Consider the following 24,509-nt stretch of genomic DNA (forward strand, 5'->3'; position numbering starts at 1 on the left):
TAAAAATTAAAATAATTTTTTTAAAATAAAATAATTAAGCAGAGGCAGGGATACATTGACCAGAAAGGGGGAAATCCTTTCTGGTCAATGTATCCCTGCCTCTGCTTAATTATTTTATTTAAAAAAAATTATTTTAATTTTTATTTATTAAATTTATCCCCCCCTCAAAGTAATCAGTGCTACTACATTAGTGCTTACGACAGGGTGCTCGCTCACTCGTAGCATTGAGTTTAATGGTGCAGGTACTTTTAAATGACCATAACTTGCTCAATTTTCTACCGATTTTCAAACGGTTTGGGTTTTTACAAACGTTATTAACGTGGCTATAATTCTGGATGCTTTAACATGTTTCATGAATTTATTTTTTATTTTTAGTATAGATATGCAGTGTCATAGGTACATCTTTGACGTTTATAACAAACCAAACCGTTTGAAAATCGGTAAAAAATTAAGCAAGTTATGGTCATTTAAAAGTACCTGCATCATTAAAACTCAACGCCACGAGCGAGCGAGCGCCCCGTCGCAAGACGGCCGCCAAAATGCGGACGCTACACTCAATTGGCCAGCAGCGCGGACGAGCCATCTAGCCTTTATATACATATCTATGGTGCTTTCGGTGCTGCGCGCATAGGATTGTGGGTGATTTCAGCGCGTGAAGAGCGCGAAGGATACAAATTTGCATCCTTTCCTGTATATGGGATATTTCTCGAACGAAGGACTCAGTCCTTGGCTGAAATTTCAAGGATCCTCGAAATTGGAACAGTCCTTTGACGGACGTCGATGACGTAGCATCCTCGAAATTCTAGCTTCCGAGGATCCTTCCTTGACATTGAGAAACGGCTACAGTATTAGCAGCGGGACAAAACTAACAAGTGTTACTTTTGACCCGACAGGATCTACTCACAAAATAAAAGTAAGTCGAGTTTAAACTGAAAAACTGAGAAGTCTTCAGGATGTTATATACTAAATACCTTGTAGATTTATCAGTATTGTAACACATGAAACGAGAAACAGAACGCGTTATAAGAAAAAAAGACCGCTTTTGGAATTTACTTATCATGGCTGAAAACACAGTTCTGGACCTACACGTGGAAATCGGTGAGTAAATAACGCGATATTTGACAACTCTTTCAGAGGTTATGTGCTAATATGCTGTCATAGTGAGATCCAGATGTTATCAAGGCTCGGAGAAAATCGCTTTGTTACTTTCGTTCTTCAACTCTCCCACACTTACTGGTTTTGCACTGAAGTCCAGCTTTTGTTGTTTGGGTAGTGGATGACCTCCTGCTCACTGCTTTGCATCACTGGGTGGGACTTGCTCTTAGTTTGACTGTGCTGTGCCGCGACTCAAATGTTTTTTTTTATTTGACGTGAAGTGTTTTTGTAGCCGCATCTCTCCTCTTTCTCCATTGTACGTTGTTTACGTTTGTGTCGCACACGTGACCTGAGATGTCCTCGTGCTGAAAACGTGACTTGTCGCACACCTGACTTCACTTCCCGAGACGCAAGAAGAAATATACAAGAAAATACAGTATATATTTTACTAAGGAAAATTTCAAAAATAGTAACGCACAGTGACTTGGATAAGTAACTTAATCTGATTACTGGTTTGGAAAATTAACGCGTTAGATTACTCGTTACTAAAAAAAAGTGGTCAAATTAGAGCAACGCGTTACCGGCATCACTGATTATATACGATACAAAATTATATCAATCTTCATACCAAGTAATGTTCATATTACTGTTATTGCATACTTTTCATTTTAATATAGGAACAAAGGTTCTTGAAACATTCATGTCAATAAAGCAGGAACTAAGAAAAAAAATAATAGGGAGAGATAAATATTAAATATTTAAAGCCCACTGTGATGTATGCAGCACTACCAACTGGATGCTCTCCCCTCTTTTCTCATGTGTTTGTCTATGATTCGATTAAATTCCTCCACTTCACTGAAATAGTACATAAAGAACATAATCACTGGTTAACAAAAATGCTGTTAAAAAAGTGGTACACAGTACAGTACACAATACACGACACAATCTAACATGTGGTATTTAAACAGTCAATTTTTATGATAGCCTACTCTGATGTCTCAATCAACATTATAAAAGCATGATTCACCCTCATGTCGTTCCAAACTTGTAAGACCTTTGTTCATCTTCAGAACACAGTTTAAGATTTAGGCCGAGAGCTTTCCGACCTTTCATTGAAAATCTATGTACTGTATACTGTCCATGTCTAGAAAGGTAATAAAAACATCATCAAAGTAGTCTGTGTGACATCAGTGGGTCAGTTAGAATGTGTTGAAGCAAAAAAAGGGGCAAAAGCAAATCATCCAAAAATGTACAAACGTGGTTGTATGAAATTGGTCACCTTGTAAAATATGGATGAATTGCCGTGAGATGGCGTTGTCAAATCAATGAATTAACTACTTTTAAATGTTGTATATTATCTTCATGGGCCTGATTATCATAATGGGCGGTCCTATTTCTGTCAGGTCCGTCTATTGGCTGAGATGCTGCTAGTGGTGCACAACCAATATACTGAAGTCTTCTTATTATAAAATAGCATTTTATTGATCAATGTTGATGATAGAGGAGCCCAACTGAATCATTCAATATTGTTTAATACAGAAAGGCACAAGAAGCATTTGTTAAGACCAGAGTGAAAAATATATGATGATATAATTTTTATGTGCGCTAGCAACCAATGTGTTTTGTCATCTGTAGATGAAATGTGTCTGATTACTTAAAGAAATATTGGTTCAAATGGCCTTCCATAGTTTTGCACACGGCTCTCAAAATCAAAAACAGGAAGAAACTCTTTAACTAAGTGAAAGTGAAACTTTAGCGCTGTTTAGACCTTTTGTGTTTCTCTCTATCGATGCTCATGCAAAGAAATGGCGGAAGCAAGTATTTCAGTGGCTCAGGATCAGTTTACTTGCCCAATCTGTCTGGATCTACTGAATAATCCAGTGACCATTCCCTGTGGACACAGTTACTGTATGGACTGTATTACAAACTGCTGGGATCAGGATGATCAGAAGCGAATCTACAGCTGCCCTCAATGCAGACAAACCTTCACACCAAGACCTGTTTTAGGTAAGAATGTGGTGATTGCTGAAATGCTGGAGAAACTGAAGAAGACAAAACTTCAATCTGCTCCTGACTCTGCTCATTGTTACGCTGGACCTGGAGATGTGGAGTGTGACATCTGTACTGAGAGAAAACTAAAAGCAGTCAAGTCCTGTCTAGTGTGTCTGAACTCTTACTGTCAAAATCACCTCAACCAGCATGAGAATTTCTTTAAAGATAAAAACCACAAAGTGATCGATGCCACTGAACGACTACAAGAAATGATCTGCAAAAAACACAACAAACAACTAGAAATCTACTGCCGTACTGACCAACAATGCATTTGTTATCTGTGTACGATGGACGTTCACAAAAATCACGACACTGTGACAGCTGTGGCAGAGAGGACAGAGAAACAGGTGTGAACTCACATAAATTACAATTTAATGACATTTATTGTTTGATATTGGATTCATATTGTCATGATTTTGTAACAGACGTGTTTATGTAATATTGCAGTTCATAGTGATTTGATCTTTTTTCACAGACGCTTTTGGGAGAAACACAAAGAGATTTAAAACAGAGAATTCATGAGAGAGAGAAGAAGCTTCAGGAGCTGAGACAGACTGTGGACTCTCATAAGGTGAGTTTTAAAAACATCTGCTGGATGAGAAGTTTCAGACTCAGTGATGAATGAAGTGTTTGATGAGTTTTAGTCTGACTGAAGTTCACTGTGAGTCTCAGGTGTGAGACAGCAGTAAGATCTGATTGTAATGTTTGTTTTAACAGTGCTCTGCACAGACAGCAGTGGAGGACAGTGAGAGGATCTTTACTGAACTGATCCGATCCATTGAGAGAAGACGATCTGAGGTGACCAAACTGATCAGAGATCAGGAAAAGACTGCAGTGAGTCGAGCTGAAGGAGTCATGAAGCGTCTGGAGGAGGAGATTGATGATCTGAAGAGGAGAGATACTGAACTGGAGCAGTTTTTACAAACAGATGATGACATTCATTTCCTTCAGGTAACAGATCTGAAAGAACAGGACATTGATCATTTTACAATACTTGATCTTTAATAAGCTTATAGTTAGAGATATTTTAACCTGATGGTCATAATTTAAGACCCTGAAAGAACAAACGCAAATTACAATTTATGTTCAGAGTAGTGTGTGTCTTGGAGATTGCGTGTTTCACATTGTAATTGTAAAAGCTAAGATTCTGTCTTTAGAGACAATGACAAAAACAAAATAACAACAATGACAGCTATTATTAAATTTGAGATGAGCAAAAAACAAGCTTTATTTGTTTTTGTCCTGCAGAGTTTCAAGTCTTTCTCTGTGACTTCTGGATCTTCAGATGTTTCCAGCATTACTCTCAGTTCTCTTCTCACTTTTGATGATCTGAGAAAATCTGTTTCTAAACTCAGAGATAAACTGGAGGATTTGTGTAGAGATGAGATTAAACATATATCTGACAGAGGTAAAGTAACAGACATGTATGTGAGCAGCAAGTCCTTACGTATGTTGTGTTTTCACATAGAAATGACTTTAACTGTGTTTGTTTATTTCTATAGTAACATCCACTGAAATTATTTACAATGAACCCAGAACTAGAGAGGATTTCCTACAATGTAAGTTAATAAAGCCATCAAACACACACGCACACACACGCACACACACACACACACACACACACACACAAACACTTTTTTTTCTACATCAATGGGTTATCATGGTAAGGAAAAAACATATTAGACCAAACCCAGAGACAAATTGATGTCTGTCCTTGAAGGGGAGATGATCAATAACATGTTCTCCTTAACTTGTGTTTAGTTTCCAGTCAACCACTACAGCGTTTAAACATTTCTAACAAATGTACTACACCCTTATTCATTATGTGTGTCCAAACATTACCATATAAAGTTTACATATTGTACCTGATTGCATATTACAGAAAAAGACGAGTCGTTTGTGCACATTGATATCCCAGAGGTGAAAGCGCAGGCTGGTAGTTGTGTATTGTTGTCATGATCTTCAGTATAAACTCACTGCACATACACCACAGAAAGGCTGGCAGAACATTATTAAACAAAGAGCAGGATGTTGTCCCATCAATGTTATTATTTTATTGCTTAATGCTTATTTTATTTTTTATCAGATTCAATTCTGCTGTCTCTGGATCCAAACACAGTGAATAAAAATCTCCAGCTGTCTGAGAAGAACACTGTGGCTACTTACATTAAAACAGTCCAGATGTATCCTGATCATCCAGACAGATTTGATTTTTTTTATCAGGTGTTGTGTAGAGAGAGTTTGTGTGGACGCTGTTACTGGGAGGTTGAGAGGAGTGGTGGTGTGTATATATCAGTGTCATATAAGAGCATCAGCAGGAAGGGATGGGGTAATGAGTGTGCTTTTGCATGTAATGATCAGTCCTGGAGTTTGTACTGCAGTGACTCCAGCTGCTACTTCATTCACAAGAATAAAGAGACTGATCTTCCTGTAGTGTTGAGTTCCTTTAGAATAGGAGTGTATGTGGATCACAGTAAAGGATCTCTGTCCTTCTACAGCGTCTCTGATACAATGAACCTCATACACAGAGTCAACACCACATTCACTAAACCACTTTATCCTGGATTTTGGCTCAATGAAAACTCAAACATAAAACTCTGCAATCTGACAAGATAGATACAGAGATTTTACAGATAATAGTGTTTTATCACAACTTCATGATTATTTAGTGACTGTGAAATGTTAAAAGTCTTTTATTGTCTCATGAAAAATATAATTGAAACATTTGAACACAACTCTTATCACTGCATGCAATTTATTGCTGTACTGTAAAAATGCTGGGTTAGATATGGACATTTTCTAGATGATTTTAAACCAATGGTTGAGTTTGTCCATATATAACTCAACCATGTGTTAAAAATAATCCAGTATTTTTTAGATGGATCTAACAATAGTTGTGGTGTAAGAGTGGAGCAACAGTTAATGTAAAGTTAATATTTACAAAGGTTTTTTTGTTGTTGGACGAAGCAACATAGTTTGTGTTTGTTCTGATTTATTTTTTTTTACTGATTTCTTTCATGGATATTTTAAGTATGTATTTGATTCTGATTTACTTTTTCTTTTTGTTAGATTTTTTTCTGCTTTTAAACAGATTGTATGCCACGTATAGCTGTCATCATTTTGTAATGTGTGTTTTAAAACTGTATATTTTATTCACATAAAAGAGAAAAATCTATGTAATTATTTCAATTTTCAACATGCTTGAAATCTCTTGTGCCCTTTCATCTGGTATGCATCTTCTGACATTTAGTTGTGTATTAATTATTTCTTACTTATTTTGCTTTCCCTGTGTTAAGCATCAAACAAGATCAGATAAAACAGATAAAAACAACTAATTAATAAAAGTTTTCTATTATCATTATTTATCCATCATCCCTATATTTCCTGACATATATTATCAGGGTTTAAAATTGTTATGAAATTAATGTCAGAAAAGCTCTGAAAGCACAGAATAAAGAGACTTTCTGTTAGAATATGATTTCCCTACCACATTAAAAAACTATTTATTTTTTATTTTTTTTAAAGACAAATCTTATGTTGTGTATTGTGAAATGCTGTTGATGTCATCATAGATCTTTGACTTTGTGTCATGAGGACTTCACCTGTGCAGTGTTTATTGAGTGCCAGATGTTAATAGCTAACTGTTTTTATGAGAGACAAATCCGTGTATCATTCATTAAGTTATTTTGAAGGTTTTGAGGTTCTACCTCAAAACGAAAAATCAAGCTGAATTCCTGTTTTTCGTATTTTGACAAAATGAAACAAAAATTATAAAAAAAAAATAAAACCGAAAAATAAAAATTGCTTGTTTTTCGTTTAAAAAAAATTAAGAAATGAACTATTTTCTCATGTTCTACTTTCAATATTAAATAAAAAAAAAATTATTGAACAAATGAATCCTGCATTTATTAGCTTCTTGAATCAGACGAAGATAATTGTTTAGTTAGGGGGCATGCACACCAAAGCTTTTACGCCCGCGGGCGGCACATGAAGAAAGCTGGCACTCAGCTGAAAAACAGCTGGCATTCGCTGTTGTCCAGGTGTTTTCAGCCGCATTTAAAAGTTTTGGTGTGCACAACCCCTTAGAATGAGGAAGTGTACACAGGATGGAACGCCATCCAGAATCACAGCCTTATGGTCATGATTTACAAGCTAATCTTATGATATCACAAGGGGAGTCATCCTGTTAGCTGCTTGAGCTGTACAGATCGCATAATTTAGAAAAATTAATAGAAACGTTATTCTGTGTGACGAAATATTGTACAAAAATTGGACAATTAATCATTATTTCTCCAAATATGCGCACAATTGGACTAAGAGCCTTGGCAAATGCTGGATGTAGCCATATGAACACACACATTATCTTGATGGGCCTGATTATCATAATGGGCGGTCCTTTTCGAGGCCGTCTATTGGCTGAGATGCGCTAGTGGTGCACATCCTCATTCTGAAGTCTTCTTAAAGCAACACTAAAGAGTTTTTGCTCTTTGCTCCCCCTACAGGTTGAAAGCGGAATTGTCCATTACTACTGTCGTAAATAATTTAGCCTACTGCAGCAAAGCTGGCTCTGATTGGATTGTAGGTCTGCCGTAAAGCAAGTTTTTGTAGTTTTCACTCGAACTACAGGACCGCAACCCGACGGTTGGAAACTTCTTTAATGCGGTTTTGTACGATAGAGGGCTGCAAAGCGAATGTGAAAGTGCCGTTCACGCTGTTTCAAGTGGATGAACAACTGAAACTTTTTTGGAAATGTTATTTTAAGGAAAAAAAAAACCCTCTTTGGTGTTGCTTTAATATGAAATAGCATTTGATCAATGTTGATGATGGAGGAGCCCAACAGACTCAACCACTTTTGTTTAATACAGAAAGGCACAATTAAGCTTTTGTTAAGGCCAGAGTGAAAAATATATGATGATATAATTTCTAGATGTGCGCTAGAAACCAATGTGTTTTGTCATCTGTAGATGAAACCATAGTTTTGCACACGTCTCTCAAAATCAAAACCAGGAAGAAACTCTTTAACTAAGTGAAACTGAAACTTAAGCGCTGTTTAGACCTTTTGTGTTTCTCTCCGTCAATGCTCATGCAAAGAAATGGCAGAAGCAAGTAATTTATGGGCTCAGGATCAGTTTACTTGCCCAATCTGTCTGGATCTTCTGAAGAATCCAGTGACCATTCCCTGTGGACACAGTTACTGTATGGACTGTATTACAAACTATTGGGATCAAGATGATCAGAAGCGAATCTACAGCTGCCCTCAATGCAGACAAACCTTCACACCAAGACCTGTTTTAGGTAAGAATGTGGTGTTTGCTGAAATGCTTGAGAAACTGAAGAAGACAAAACTTCAATCTGCTCCTGACTCTGCTCATTGTTACGCTGGACCTGGAGATGTGGAGTGTGACATCTGTACTGAGAGAAAACTAAAAGCAGTCAAGTCCTGTCTAGTGTGTCTGAACTCTTACTGTCAAAATCACCTCAACCAGCATGAGAATTTCTTTAAAGATAAAAACCACAAAGTGATCGATGCCACTGAACGACTACAAGAAATGATCTGCAAAAAACACAACAAACAACTAGAAATCTACTGCCGTACTGACCAACAATTAATTTGCTATCTGTGTACGATGGACTTTCACAAAAATCACGACACTGTGACAGCTGTGGCAGAGAGGACAGAGAAACAGGTGTGAACTCACATAAATTACAATTTAATGACATTTATTGTTTGATATTGGATTCATATTGTCATGATTTTGTAACAGACGTGTTTATGTAATATTGCAGTTCATAGTTATTTGATCTTTTCCACAGACACTTTTGGGAGAAACAAAAAGAAATTTACAGCAGAGAATTCAGGAGAGAGAGAAGAAGCTTCAGGAGCTGAGACAGACTGTGGACTCTCATAAGGTGAGTTTTAAAAACATCTGCTGGATGAGAAGTTTCAGACTCAGTGATGAATGAAGTATTTGATGAGTTTTAGTCTGACTGAAGTTCACTGTGAGTCTCAGGTTGTGTGAGACGGCAGTAAGATCTGATTGTAATGTTTGTCCTAACAGTGCTCTGCACAGACAGCAGTGGAGGACAGTGAGAGGATCTTTACTGAACTGATCCGATCCATTGAGAGAAGACGATCTGAGGTGACCAAACTGATCAGAGATCAGGAAAAGACTGCAGTGAGTCAAACTGAAGGAGTCATGAAGCGTCTGGAGGAGGAGATTGATGATCTGAAGAGGAGAGACGCTGAACTGAAGCAGTTTTTACAAACAGATGATGACATTCATTTCCTGCAGGTAACCGATCTGAAAAACAGGACATTGATCATTTTAAAATACTTGATCTTTAATAAGTTTATGGTTAGAGATATTATAACCTAATGGTCATAATTTAAGACACTATAAGAACAAAAGCATTTTGCATTACAAATTATACAGTATGTGTGTCTTGGAGATTGTGTGTATCACATTGTAATTGTAAAATGCAAAGATTCGGTCTTTAGAGACAATGACAAAAACAAGATCATAAGAATGACAGATATTGTTAAATTTGAGATGAGCAAATAACAAGCTAGTACACAAAATTATTGTATTATTTTATGTGTTTTTCTCCTGCAGAGTTTCAAGTCTTTCTCTGTGACTTCTGGATCTTCAGATGTTTCCAGCATTACTCTCAGTTCTCTTCTCACTTTTGATGATTTGGGAAAATCTGTTTCTAAACTCAGAGATAAACTGGAGGATTTGTGTAAAGATGAGATTAAACGTATATCTGACAGAGGTAAAGTAACAGACATGCATGTAAGCAGTGAGTCTTTACGTATGTTGTGTTTTCACATAGAAATGACTCTAACTGTGTCTGTTTATTTCTATAGTAAAATCCCCTGAAATTATTTACAACGAACCCAGAACTAGAGAGGATTTCCTACAATGTAAGTTAGTAAAACCATCAAACACACCCCGCCGAATGAAATGACTATACACTAGTACAGTCTGCTGGATAAATGTGTAGTAACTTTATAATGATAAGATAACACAGTGACATAGACAGTAGAGTTGAGTTACAAACATCTCAACTGCTGTGCTTCTCTTTTTCTGTTTGTTCTACATTAATGGGTTATCACGGTAAGGAAAAAACATAGTAAACAAAACCCAGAGACAAATTGGTGTCTGTCTTAGAAGGGGAGATGATCAATATCATGTTCTCCTTAACTTGTGTTTAGTTTCCAGTCAACAACTACAGTTTTTAAACATTTCTAACACATTTACTACACCCATAATAATGTCCAAACATGATAACATCATATAGGACTATAAAGTTTACACATTTTAACTGATTGCATATTACAGATAAAGACGAGTCCTTTGTGCACATTGATATCCCAGAGGTGTAAGGCAGATGTTATATCTCTTCCTGGCTGGTAGTTGTGTATTGTTGTCATGATCTTCAGTACAAACTCACTACACATACACCACAGAAAGGCTGACACCATTGTGTCCCTGAGCAAGACACTTAACCCCTAGTTGCTCCAGAGGTGTGCGACCTCTGACATATATGGTGTAAGTCGCTTTGAATAAAAGCGTCAGCTAAATAAATAAAAATAAATAAAAAGCAGGTTGTTGTCCCATCAATGTTATTATTTTATTGCTAAATGCTTATTTTATTTTTTATCAGACTCCATTCTGCTGTCTCTGGATCCAAACACAGTGAATAAAAATCTCCAGCTGTCTGAGAAGAACACTGTGGCTACTTACACTGACACAGTCCAGCAGTATCCTGATCATCCAGACAGATTTGATTACTGTCTTCAGGTGTTGTGTAGAGAGAGTTTGTGTGGACGCTGTTACTGGGAGGTTGAGAGGAGTGGTCGTGTTGGTATATCAGTGTCATATAAGAGCATCAGCAGGAAGGGATGGGGTGATAAGTGTATGTTTGGATGTAATGATCAGTCCTGGAGATTATTCTGCACTGAGTCCATCTGCTTCTTCACTCACAATAACAAAGACACCAAACTCCCTGTAGTATCTAGGTCCTGTAGAATAGGAGTGTATGTGGATCACAGTAAAGGATCTCTGTCCTTCTACAGCGTCTCTGATAAAATGAACCTCATACACAGAGTCAACACCACATTCACTCAAACACTTTATCCTGGATTTTTGATCGATCCAAACTCAACCATGAAGCTCTGCGATCTGACAAGATAGAAGATACATTTAGATGGATCTAGTTGTTGTGTAGTGAAGCAGCAGTGAATGTGAAACAGTTCATATTTACAAGTTTTTTTGTTGTTGTTGTTGTTGGACGCAGCAACATAGTTTGTTTGTTCTGATTAAATTTTTTTTACTGATTTTTTTCTATGAATATTTTAAGTATGTATTTGATTCTGATTTACTTTTTCTTTTTTGTTAGATTTTTTATCTGCTTTAAGACTGATTGTGTGTCATGTTGTATATATGTCATCATTCTGTAATGTATGTTTTGAAACTGTATATTTGTAACATTGAAGAGAAAAATCTTTGTATTTATTTTAACTTTCAACATGCTTGAAAATCTCTTGTGCCCTCTCATCTGGTATGCATCTTCTTGACATTTAGGGGTGGTTTCCTGGACAGGGATTAGCTTAAGCCAGAACTAGACCTTAGTTTAATTATGAAATATAACTAGTTTTAACAAACATGCCTTACTAAAAACATTACTGGTGTGTATTTTGAGGCAAAACAAAGGGCACTGATGTATTTTAAGATATGTCAGTTCAAGTTGTTTTCATTTTGGACAGCTCTTACATTTATTTTAGTCAAGGACTAGTCTAATCCCTGTCCGGGAATCCGTCCCATGATGTATTAATTATTTCTTACACTGTAAAAAATTTCCTGTAGAATTTACAGTAACTTACTGGCAGCTGGTTGCCAGCAACTTACTGTAAATTAACTTACAGTAAAAATACTGTATACAATTTTACAGTATTATTTAAAATACTGTATACAGTTTTACAGTATTATTTAAAATACTGTATACAGTTTTACAGTACTATTTAAAATACTGTATAGTTTTACAGTACTATTTAAAATACTGTATACAAATTTACAGTACTATTTAAAATACTGTATACATTTTACAGTATTGTTTAACATGCTGTAACTGTATTTACAGTATATTATATTTTCTACTGTAAAATATACAATAATTTTATACTACAATGTATATATTACAATGTGTATTTTACCGTAAAATTTCCTGTGATTCATTTTCCCATTTCTATTTACTACAAAACTGCACAAAATTTAAATGGAGGTGTTAAAACAGCTTTAGGTAAAAACAAAAATAAGCAATGACAACATGTTTTTTAAATTTCTTTTAGTTTTTCAAATACATGAAATCAGATTTTCATATTTTTGCACATTGAACTTTCAGCTTGCATCACAAACTGTTTTTCTCAAACCGGCAATAACATTTACTCATAGATATCATATTACAGAATTTTAAATCAAGTCATGCACTAACTCAGTCATAATAACAATGTTCAAATACAAAATACTTTTAGCAAATCTTTTATCCTGTAACACACAAAACATTTACACACACATATCACAGCATCAATTCCTGAACAATACATTCAAATGCAGTCATAAGCAATGTCAAAAACTCATACATTCAAAATATTATTCTGAGTAAATTGTAATTTCTTGCAGCAACAGCTTTTTCAAAGCCAATGTAACATTTACTCACCGTTTCATTTCACAGTATTATCAAATAATCTTAGTACAAATTCAGTTATAACTATAGACGGTTTCAGCAGTAACAACATAAACAAACGGCTGTCTACTTTGGGAACATTAAAAAGATTAAAGGGATAGTTCAGCCAAAAATGATAATAAACCCATGATTTACTCACCCCCGAGCTATCCGAGATGCATATGTCCATCATTTTCCAGGCAAACACATTTTCAGATATTTAAGAAAATGTTTTAGATCTTTCAGTTAATTAAATGTGAAGTTACAGGGTCCACGTCCTTGAAGTCGGAAAAAGTGCGTCCATCCTTCACAAAATAATCCAAGTGGCTCCAGGATGATAAACAAAGGTCTTCTGAGGGTAATTTGCACGGTGTTGTTGTAGAAATATCCATATTTAAAACTTTATTAACGAAAATAACTACCTTCCGGTAGCGCCGCCATCTTAGACTCCTCTGTATTCAGGAGAGAGTATTAGTGTAGTGTACGCACTTTTCTTAGTGACGTATGACAAATTCGGAGGGCGGGGGCACAGAGCAGCAGCAGCAGAGTAATCTCTGTAAGTTGGGTGATCTTGAATGCGGACCCGACTAAGATGGCGGCGCTACCGGAAGGTAGTTATTTTCGTTAATAAAGTTTTAAATATGGATACTTCTACAACAACACTGCGCAGATTACCCTCAGAAGACCTTTGTTTATCATCCTTGAGCCGTTTGGATTATTTTGTGAAGGATGGACGCACTTTTTCCGACTTCAAGGACGTGGAGCCTGTAACTTCTTATTAATTAACTGAAAGATCTAAAACATTTTCTTAAATATCTGAAAATGTGTTTGTCTGGAAAATGATGGACATATGCATCTCGGATAGCTCGGGGGTGAGTAAATCATGGGTTTATTATCATTTTTGGCTGAACTATCCCTTTAATCTTTTTAATGTTCCCAAAGTATGTGTTAAAGAATCTTACCAAGCATGATCAGCCATGGAGTGGAAGCAAGGGAAAGCGTGGTCTCTGCATCTGCCGTTGTAGTTGTGACCTGCGCACGCGCACGTGCACACACACACACACACACACTTTTTCTTACTGGCAGTTATATCAATTTAATTCAACGACCCATCGTCAATTATTCCTTGTTAGATGTGCATGTTAGAGAGAAACTGAGAGACATAGCGTTAAACACAAAAGCTCAGTTTGTCGCCTAGCATTTCATATGAACACTCACCTGTACCAAACGCAGTCAAACACGAAAAAAAGAACCGTTTATGTTGATATGTCGATGGTGAAATGTTCTAAAAAGGGGAAGAAAATAATTAAATATGATTATTTGCACAGAAAGTTGCGTTTTGTTCAGTCTTAAACGAGTTTCTACCTCAAAGCTCTCTAACTATCTTGTTCACAACAGTCGTGTGAGGTAAATTACCGTCAACTGCGTGTTGTTAAGTGTTTAAAAAAAAGTGTTTCAAATTAATGAACTAAACCAAAAATATTAAATATGGTAAGAAATCACAAGATTACTTACCTTTGCAGATGGTGAAATGTTCTAGAAAGGAAAATAAATATATATGATAACGTGCACCGAAAGTGTTGTTGAGTCTTAAAAAGAGTTTTCACCACAAAGCGCTTTCCCTATCTAGTCACAACAGTCCTAACGTGTGAGGTAAATTACCGTTAACTGCGTGTTGTTTCAAATTATTTAACCAAATAAAAAATTAAATATGTTAAGAAATCACAGGATTACTCATTTTACTTACCAGCTGTTTAACTTGCAACCATTGTCCTGTGCTCTTTATTTCTTCGGGCGGGGATATCCGTGCCTTTCTGTAAAGTGTCAGGGTTTCGCGCTCATTTTTTTTACTGTATTTCGATTTAATGATGGCTGGTCATAGAGTGCAAAAGAGCGCACTGTACCGCCATATGCACACACAAATTAACAGCGTGTAAGGTCCGCGTTGAGTCATGACTCTTCTCAAAAAATAATGTGACATACAAAACTATAACATTGATTCATGATAACATTAAAAACGTTTACTATACGTGTAATAAATAACAGGATAATCTTTCGCAAGTGAGCTGCGGCGGGTTTGTGTACAGGCACGTGATCAGCACAGACGTGATTACATCCAGGGCTGTGTCTCAATTCGTTCCCTATAGCTCCCGAGGTGGGGAATCGTTATATCGTGTAGTATGCGGGTTCGGCCACTGTCAAGGACCCTCACTTTATATTGGAACACTGTTTCGGTTTCCTGTGGCTGCTTACATGCGTTGAGAAAATTCACAGCTGGTATTCATCACTCATCAACAACCGGCAAAACCTATCTCTAATTTTTAAACACTTACATTTATAAATTAATTCGAATATGCAAAATACTTTAATGAAGATGATTATATTGTGTTTTGATAAATAAATCAGCTCTACTTGCACTAATTTAGTTGTTTGATTGTTTTTAGGACTTTGTTTAAGTCTTCTGAATTTTACTTTACATTTTAAATCAATATAAATACAATAATATTACATTATTTGTATAAGATAGCTTAATCAGAGAGTTAATCCCCAAAAAACAAATTAGCACCAGCCAAGGGCGTAGGTTTGATTCTGGCATTGGTGGGGACATAAATAAAATGGTCGCATTGCAAAAACTGTTTATCACCGTTTACTTGACATAAACAACAGACAACTCAGTATGCACTTTACTCAGTGACATCTGACTCACCACCACCGGTGCCATCCCAAATTTAATGTACTATAATAAACAATTCGTTATGTCCTAGAGCCTAATAAACAGTAACTGTTTAAGTCTTTGTCAAAAAAAAGAAAATCACATTGTAACATATATGAATCCCTATTTACTTTATAACAATGAAGAATATCTAATTAATATTTAATTCTTAATTTAATTTTGCCAAAAAAATCCCAGTGTTGAAGTTGGTATGTATATCATGCTGTTTCCTGAACAACGTTTATTAACGTTTCTGTAGTTCACATTAAATCTTCTTTTCATTAACAGACAGTTAATCAGTGTGAAAAAAAATTGTTTTAAGGTTAAAATGCAACTTTACATTATGTCTACATCTGTGCAAGTAATGACCACAGTGCAGTAATTCAGCAATCATGACATGAATTCATGTTTTTACCATGTTGGGGTTATTTTCTTTTATGGATTAGGGACCCCCCTAAATAACCTTGCTACCCCTTTTATAAAAGGTTGACAAAAGTTTGCAACTTCTCAGGTTAACATCGGATTCGTGTATTGGTGAAAACACTGTCCTTGAATCATAATGTGACACAACTTGGCCCGTATTTTGTGCATGAAACAGTTACAGTGGGTATAATAATACTTTCTTCCTCACTTACCTGTAGCCCGAATAATCACGCGCGTCTTGTTGAGTGAACTTTGGCGCGTTGTACAAAGTAAAACCATCCTATCACACGTAGCGATGTGAAACACAAGTGATGTGGTTAGAGAGGCGGGACTCAAGAAATTCTAATCCAATCATATTAGCAATGTGAGTAGAGAGGCGGGACTAAAGAAATGCAAAGCCAATCATATTAGCGATGTGAGTTACGGAGGCGGGCATTGCAGAGAACGAAAGCTGTTAACCGTTTGTGTACCACATAGAGCGTCATTTTTACAGAACGGGATTGCAAAAGATTTCTAATCTCGTTTAAATGATTCCTGAAAAAAATATAATAAGTAAAAAACAGAAAACACAAGAATAAGACGGACATCAGTGGTTATATATAAATACAGATTAATTGTTTGGTCGAAATTATTGCTAGGGACAATTCAGTCTTCCCTGAATATTGCTAGGGACATGTCCATAGCGTCCCACCCTAAATCTACGCCCATGGCACCACCTGCTATTAAAATACAGTATTTTTAATTAACTGTAAATTTTACAGTAAATAGAAAATACAGTATTTTACTGGCACAAAGATTACATTTCCCACAATGCAACATCAAAATACAGCAACATACTGTATAACATGCCCTACGGTAAAATACAGTTCATATTACAGTAAAATACACAGAAATCGTTAACAGTGTACTTATTTTGCTTTTCTCATGTTAGGCATCAAACAAGATCAGATAAAACAGATAAAAAACAACTAATTAATAAAAGTTTTCTATTATTATTATTTGTCCATCATCCCTATATTTCCTACCACATATTATCAGGATTAAAAGTGTTATAAAATAAATGTCAGAAAAGTAATTACACAGAGTAATAAGACTTTCTGTTTAAATATGATTTTCCTACCACAATAAAACAAAAGTAAATGACATCATTGTTCTTTTGGTGTTAGTGAGACTAAGCAGGGAGAGCTCATACTGTGGTCTGTGTGGGTCCTAAGAAGACCCCAGTATAGTCAGAAGTGGTCTTAACATAGATTTAACATAGGTCTTAACATTTGTTTTGTCATCTGTAAATGAAATGTGTCTGTTTACCTAAAGAAATATTTGTACAAATGGCCTTCCATAGTTTTGCACACGTTTCTCAAAATCAAAACCAGGAAGAAACTCTTTAACTAAATGAAAGTGAAACTTAAGCGCTGTTTAGACCTTCAGTGTTTCTCTCTATCAATTTTCATGTAAAGAAATTTAGTTTTGGGAGTGGAGCAACAGTAAATGTGAAACATTTAAAATTAACAAAGTTTATTTTTGTGTTTCGGATGAAGCAACAGTTTGTGTTTGTTCTGATTTTATTTTTGTGATTACTCTTATTGATATTTTAAGCATGAATTTTATTTGGATTCCCTTCTTCATTTTTGTTAGAGGTTCTTTAATTTTCTGCTTTTTAACGGAATGTCTGACACCATTATATAGCTGTCATCATTATGTAATGTGTGTTTTGAAACTGTATCTTTTTTCACATGAGAAAAATCTGTGTATTTATTTAAACATGCAACATGCTTGAAAAATCTTGTGCTCTTTCATATGGTATGCATCTTCTGACATTTAGTTGTGTATTGATTGATTTCTTACTTATTTTGCTTTCCTGATGTTAAGCATCAAACAAGATCAGATAAAACAGATAAAAAACAAATTAATAAAAGAATTCTATTATTATTATTTGTCCCTCATGCCTATATTTCCTGACACATATTATTAAGGTTAAAGTGTTATGAAATGAATGCCAGAAAAGTAGTAAAGGCACAGCATAAAAAGACTTTCTATTTGAATATGATTTCCCTAAAAACTCTTGCCTTATAAATTAGGTATATTTGTAATTTAAAAAATAACCTATGTTTATTATTTACGTTTATTTAATAGGGACAGATACGGAGAAGAGACATAGATACACTGTAAACAGTCATCAGATGTTTGTATCATAGTGTTTTTAGCTGAAGCTAATTTACAACACTTGTCCCTAGAGGGGCTTATAGTTAAAAAAAGAAGAATAGAAAGAAAAAAGAAATACAGACAAACATTATTAAAAGTGAAGTAAGAACCAGTTTAAATTAAATACCAAAAGAGCACAATATAAAAACTAAATTAAAGCAATAAACCCCAAGAAGCAGTGGGTTACCAGTGCATTTTATAACAGCTAGGGGGCGTTGTTAGGCACGACGCGAAGCGGAGTGCCTAAGCCCCCTTGGCTGTTGTAGGGTGCACTGGTGACCCAACGCTTCGAGGGGTTTATTGCGTTTATAAAACGGTTACTTCATATGCATAACGTTAGTGGGATTTTATAAAATAAAACACAAATAAGTTGTAATTATATTAGTATAAATATTACTCTTCCGCCAAACACAGTAGTTCCTCAGAATCAAGTGTGGCTGCAACAGAGCGCAGTTCACAAACAACAGAGACGCAGCAAAGGCACAATAAAAATATGATTAAAGACTGTGGTGTTTATTTTATAAATCAACATTCATCTAATTTATACATTAACATTTATATCGTGCAACTGTTGAAGTGATGATCAAATATGTTTGTAAGCATGCTTAACTTTTTCCCCGTCAGCGTTTTTTTTTAAGTTGCCACCCAGTTTTAGTTGAATGCCTTACAGAAAAATGATCTTCTTTAAATAAACATAAGATATCAAATGAAAGAACAGTCCATCCGCTTTCCAACAACATCAAAAAACGTTTCATCCTACCTTCATTTGTTGTCTTATCAGTTATCACCTCTCAAATTTTCAGCTAAATGCGGAGATAATTCCATTTTTGTGAGGAACTTTGTAAGAGATCAGATTCAGAGCCTGATCAAAACTTACACGTCACGCTAAATCCACCACAACGCTGTTGTGTCGAGTGAATGCCTCAGTGTTTAAGTTGGGTAAGATTGCCCTCTAGTGGATAATAGCGGAAATATCAATAAGACAAAAAAAACTTCAGAGAACGTTTTCTCTTTATTGATGAAATGTTTTATTTATTGACATTTATCTGGATATCGCCATAATTGTGCAAAGGTAGAAAAATTAAAAAATGATTAAAGACTGTGGTGTTTATTTTCATAAATCAATACGCAGCAACAGTGGCGCAGTGATACTTGTGATGCGGTCTGAACCGTGGGTTTACCGGGGTATTTTATCACGGCTTAGACCGCGTTTCAACCAATCAGAATGAAGAACCAGAACGAGCCGTTTTATAAATGAGAATTAGCCGCAATTTAGTATGTTTTTTAAAAGTGAATAATGTTGGAATACATTTCAAGTGGCCTGGCAGAGAATTCCATAATTTCGCCCCTTTTATTGAAAAGGCAGTTTGGGCAAATAATGTTCTATGGTAAGGGATAATGCAATTGCCATTTAACGCTGCTCGGGTGGATCTAGTACAATTTTGCAATTTTTTTATTATTTGCAAAGAGGTGGGGGAGCAGTGTTATTTAGGCATTTGAAAACTAATTTAATGAGATGCAAAGAGATAAAATTAGCAAAACTTGAAACCTTATATTTGCTCAAGATTTTGCAATGATGGTACATTATTCTCTTCTTGTCTAGGATTTTCAAAGCTCGGTTATAAAGACATTCTATAGAATTAACTGATGACTGGTGAGCTTGGGACCATGTAGTCAAGCCATATGATATATGTGAAAAATCATAGAGTTTATAAAAATGAAAGCACAGTCAAGAGTCAAGCAATTTCGTATCATCCTAAAACAGCCCAAGTTTGCCCTAATAGTTTTACTAATTTTCTTGATATGACTTTTAAAATTCAATTGATAGTCTATAATTATTCCCAGATACTTCACTTCAGATACTTGCTCAACAAGCTCCCCATTAATTTGTACATTCAATAGTTGTGTTACAGGTCGTTTTTTAATGGAAAAGCAGACCGAGTTTGTTTTTTTAGCATTTAAAACTAAACAGGATGAGGCCAGCCAGGATGATATTTTGTCTAGGTTGGCATTCAATTTATCAGCCACAATATTAAATGTATTACCAGATGCATACACCACTGCAAGCTCATGCTACATTTACAGGTTCGGCAGACACAAGAACGTGCCGCTGCTAGCCATTTTGGTGCCCTAAGCATAATTCCTTTATGATGCCCCCCACCCTGACCCTGAGAAAAAAAACGTTTGTTTTGCCAGTTTAACTTTTTGCTAAACATATAACTCAATAGGGCCTGGGCGTCGTTACGTCATTACTTGGCATGGCGGCCATGTTTATTGCCTCCTTTACTGCTGCTCGGACTACTGCGCTCTGTTTATAGAAATACTTCCTCTCAGTCGTGTGTCTTAATTTGATTAATTTGCCGTTATTATTTCAACCATGGTAAACCGTTGCTGTATTAATAATAAAGTAACACATTAAAAGTAATTTACATTAAAAATGACAAATGATAAGGACAACACTTCATCATGTTTTATTCAATGCAAACATTAACCTCAACCCCTCAGTAATGTGTATACATGACATATAAATAACATTGATATATACGACAGTGAAGTATAACATCGGAATATTAATTTATATGGTCAACATTGAACATTGAAAATAAGGGAAATGTCCTGGTTTACTCGCCTGAAATTCGGGAACATTTCAACATTTATCTTTCTGTTGCTATCCCTCTGCTGACAGCAAAAATTTGTACTACAAAACTGCTGCATTAACTAAGCTAGTTGTGAAGCTAGGTCGTACATGACTTTGCTTGAAGATTGGTGTAAAATCATGCTCTCACACAACAACCACGCTGTTATCTTAAAAAGGCTCTTTATTCACTCTTCTTTCATATGGATCCAAACCGTTAATAGTTCCGAATTTGTCCACATACCGGTCCCTGTTTCCCTATTTAATATATCCCAGTAAATTCCACATCCTTTTTGGGATTTTAACATCTTTTTTCATTTTTTTCATTCATTCTCCCAACTCTGCTGCTTCTCCTCATTCGACTTGCTGTATGTTTACGTTTGCGAGGCCATCAACATGGCCGCCACATCCCAGAATGCAACACGGCGCCCAAGCCCTATACCAATAATACAATAGCAGCATCACAGTATAAAACTTAAGAACAGTAATGTAGTGACTATTTTGTCTTGAGTTTGTTCTTTGTCACATTGATGTTGACTGGGGAAATGTTTGACGCTTGCTTGTTCCAATAAACCAAGAAACATCCAAAAGAGTAAATGTGAAAGAATAGGTGGGTTTTATTACAACAAAACAAATAGTACAGATCCTTTATCTGTTAAATAAATTGTAAAGAGAATGGCTTTAAGAGCACAAAAAGGGGCAGCAGTTCATTCAAACATTCCTGTGGCAAGGTCAAAAAGCTATGTGCTCCCAGTCAGCCACACCTCCACCTTGTCACCTTCCTTTTTAATGTTCTTTTGACCTGTAGAGGGCACAAGTTCTCAAAAATAGAACAATAAGGAAAACATTATTAGAATAAATCATTATGTGAAATGAAATGATTAAAAAATGGCTCCTACTAGTAAAAAAGAGAAAGTAAAATCTTCACAGCTTTGCTGACTTTGTAAACATATGTAAAATAGCCAACACACACTACACATTAAAAGCTCAAACTTTTCTTCAGTAAATAAAAAATAAAATATATAAATATAAAATGTCATTAAGAATGATATAAAGCAAACATTTCTGTTGAATTCTGTGCTTTATTGCACCTCATTTTATTATGCTTTTATATTAGATATTTTTGATGTTTTAGCTGTTCTACATAGCCTACTGTGTTTACAAAGTAAGTAAATTTGTGACTTTTAGTCCTCTAAATCTTTGTTTTATTTAAGAAGATTGGCTATTCTTGTTTGTAATAATTGATGATTATTAATTAACTCAAAGTGACATTTAATTTTTGAAAAACATGTCTGGATTATTTTGAACAGGAATTGTTACCATGTGTGTCACAGGCCGAGGTGGACCACAGACTTTGTGAGTCACGCCCCTTCTTAAGTTCCACCTCGAGGAGGTCCCCAAAGCACCCCAATGACCAGACACAAGAGTAAGATAAGTAAAAATATAACAATCTTTATTAAATTAATTAAAATCAGTTGGGAATAGGAAAGGGGAATTTAAAATGACTATTTCTCTCTCTTCTCCTCCAGGAGACAACGGAGTTCCAGAGAGTAAGGGAGGTCCAGCCAGGTACATATTCCCAGGGAAAGGGCAGGACGGAGCTCCTTCGTCCCCGCCCACTTCCTGTGGTGTAAGTTGTTCCTGTGGCACCCTTTGTTCCTCCTGAAGGCAGAAATCAAACACACGGTAAGTATAATGAAGAGGGGGGAGAGAGACAGGCAGCACTACCTGGGCCCTTGCAGGGAAAGATTTATTTGGTTCCACTCCACAGGGGCATCTCCAGGCCCTCGACTCCAACGGCCGCACTAGGCCTTGAGATGACTATGGCTGGAATGTAAGATACAGGTTAAGTGCAATATTTGCTTCAATTCCTAGTCTGATGTCCCTGTCTTTCCCTAATTCTTTGTCCCCTCCACAGGCTCCTCCCTTCAACGTGGAAGTGCTTCGAGGTAAGTATAGCGTGTGTTAAGAGCGGTAAGTATCACTAGCGGTCACAAGTTCCGGGTTCAGCGGGGGGTTCTTCAAGGTGAGTCTAGCATTAGCTGGGGGTGTAATAAGTATCACTGACAATCACAATTACCTGATTCAGCGTGAAGGTTCTTTTGGTGAGTATAGTGTTTAGCTAGAGGGCGGTAAGTATCACTGACAATCACAGGGTTCTAATTCAGCGTGGAGGTTCTTCTGGTAAATATAGCGTTAGCTAGAGGACGGTAAGTATCACTGACAATCAAAGGGTTCTGATTCAGCATAAGAGTTCTTCTAGGTGAGTATAGCGTTTAGCTAGAGGACGGTAAGTATCACTGACAATCAAAGGGTTCTGATTCAACGTGAGGGTTCTTCGAGGTGAGTATAGCGTCAGTTAGAGGGCGATAAGTATCACTGTAAGTATCACGTTTTCTCCAAAGCTTCGACCGGTTTTTACCCCACTTCCGGATCTCGACTCACAGCTTACTCACCACAGGCTTTCCCAAATCGTGTGCCCTTTTCCTACATCTTCACACTCTTTATATACTCTTCCTCACCCTCCGATCCATCCAATCAGTAATCGCTGCATCAGATTCCACACCTGCTGCGAATTCCCGTGATTTGGGGCTTCCCCGGGGATACCCGGAAGTGCCGGTGTTTGCTGACTTCCGTCCAGGCGGAACCTCTGCTCTAATTTTTTTAGTTCCGCCCGAAGTCACTGCGTGAAATGTGCACTGCACTAACTGCTAACGTTAACTGTTACTGAGAAAGTATTAACCACCGCTGTGTTAAAATAAACCATAAACAACTGCTCAATAGCTAAAGAAAGATAGTAAAGAAAGGAAATTTAGTTTGCACGGAAGTTATAAATTATAACAACATAGTTTGTTAACATTAATGTCAGCAAGTTCGAGGCGCATTATTGCGCATTATGGTTAACAGCAGCACATGCACATTTCATGATTAAACAGGGACTTACCTGGAAGTGATGCACGGGCATCATCTTGCAGTTTCTTGTTCTTTCTTTTCTCAAATCTTGATGTCTTTTCGGAGCAATTTCCATAAAAGTTGCCTACTGTCTGTCAAACTTCGTCAGGCACCCGCGCGATCAACCGGTGCAGAACATCCAAGGCGAGGGGGCATACTTTTTAGATTAGAGCAATTCAATTATCTTGTTCCCCCTTGTTTGTTACATATACATGGCTAAAAAGTGGCTAATAATATTTCTATAGGCTAATGAAACAAATTTTTTTCATTAGGCTATTATTTTTGATCCCCCCTCAGCTTGGTGCCCTACGCACAGCCCGTGATGTGTGTTATGGGAGCGGTGGCGCTGCACAAGAAGTAATAAAACAGTATAGATTAAGACTATTGTGTACTATAAGCGGTGACGTCACCACCTGCGAGAAACCTGAAAATCTCCAAGTACCATGTAAACGCAGTTGTCTGCATAGCCCGTTTATTGATTTGCATGTAAACGCATGAAAACAGTTATCTTTAATAAGCAGATTTTTGCTAGTTATCTACTTATTCTGTGCATGTAAACGCATTCAATGAGTATCAGGTTTAAGTGATTGGTATTTTGGTGAGTGATGGTTAAATAAATGAGGAAAAACCTGACATGACTGTGTTTTTAAATCATTGAATCATCAGAAAAACTTCACTATAGCTATCACAGTGTTAATGAATGAGCATGTT

The 24,509-nt window shown here is 36.2% G+C and overlaps 2 protein-coding genes across 3 annotated transcripts; both read left to right on the forward strand.

Annotated features, from left to right (window-relative positions):
• The first annotated feature begins 604 nt into the window (after positions 1–604).
• On the forward strand, positions 605–6,662 carry LOC129426218 (tripartite motif-containing protein 16-like). 2 transcript variants are annotated; one of them, XM_073863772.1, is made up of 7 exons: positions 605–913; positions 2,899–3,494; positions 3,623–3,718; positions 3,865–4,098; positions 4,396–4,555; positions 4,650–4,706; positions 5,234–6,662. In XM_073863772.1, exons 2-7 carry the CDS (start codon positions 2,901–2,903, stop codon positions 5,761–5,763), a joined length of 1,671 nt encoding a protein of 556 aa, XP_073719873.1. In that variant the 5' UTR covers positions 605–913; positions 2,899–2,900; the 3' UTR covers positions 5,764–6,662. The 2 variants fall into 2 exon arrangements, with proteins under 2 accessions (XP_073719873.1, XP_073719872.1); XM_073863771.1 differs by lacking the exon at positions 605–913 and adding an exon at positions 920–1,098.
• Positions 6,663–7,538: 876 nt separating this feature from the next.
• On the forward strand, positions 7,539–11,990 carry LOC129425741 (E3 ubiquitin/ISG15 ligase TRIM25-like). The gene is made up of 6 exons (XM_073863773.1): positions 7,539–8,834; positions 8,962–9,057; positions 9,207–9,440; positions 9,762–9,921; positions 10,016–10,072; positions 10,816–11,990. The coding sequence occupies exons 1-6, from the start codon at positions 8,241–8,243 to the stop codon at positions 11,343–11,345; spliced, it is 1,671 nt and encodes a 556-aa protein (XP_073719874.1). The 5' UTR covers positions 7,539–8,240; the 3' UTR covers positions 11,346–11,990.
• The last annotated feature ends 12,519 nt before the right edge of the window (positions 11,991–24,509 follow it).

This window comes from Misgurnus anguillicaudatus, chromosome 25 (assembly GCF_027580225.2).
Source record: "Misgurnus anguillicaudatus chromosome 25, ASM2758022v2, whole genome shotgun sequence".
Classification (NCBI taxonomy): domain Eukaryota; kingdom Metazoa; phylum Chordata; class Actinopteri; order Cypriniformes; family Cobitidae; genus Misgurnus; species Misgurnus anguillicaudatus.

Bases quoted from the DNA above. Each gene is read 5' to 3' on its own strand.
- LOC129426218 (XM_073863771.1), top strand. From the start codon at position 999: ATGAAACGAGAAACAGAACGCGTTATAAGAAAAAAAGACCGCTTTTGG. The intron at 1,099-2,898 runs GTGAGTAAATAA...GCTCATGCAAAG, and splicing joins GGACCTACACGTGGAAATCG to AAATGGCGGAAGCAAGTATT. The intron at 4,556-4,649 runs GTAAAGTAACAG...TTATTTCTATAG, and splicing joins TAAACATATATCTGACAGAG to TAACATCCACTGAAATTATT.
- LOC129425741 (XM_073863773.1), top strand. From the start codon at position 8,241: ATGGCAGAAGCAAGTAATTTATGGGCTCAGGATCAGTTTACTTGCCCA. The intron at 9,922-10,015 runs GTAAAGTAACAG...TTATTTCTATAG, and splicing joins TAAACGTATATCTGACAGAG to TAAAATCCCCTGAAATTATT. The intron at 10,073-10,815 runs GTAAGTTAGTAA...ATTTTTTATCAG, and splicing joins TAGAGAGGATTTCCTACAAT to ACTCCATTCTGCTGTCTCTG.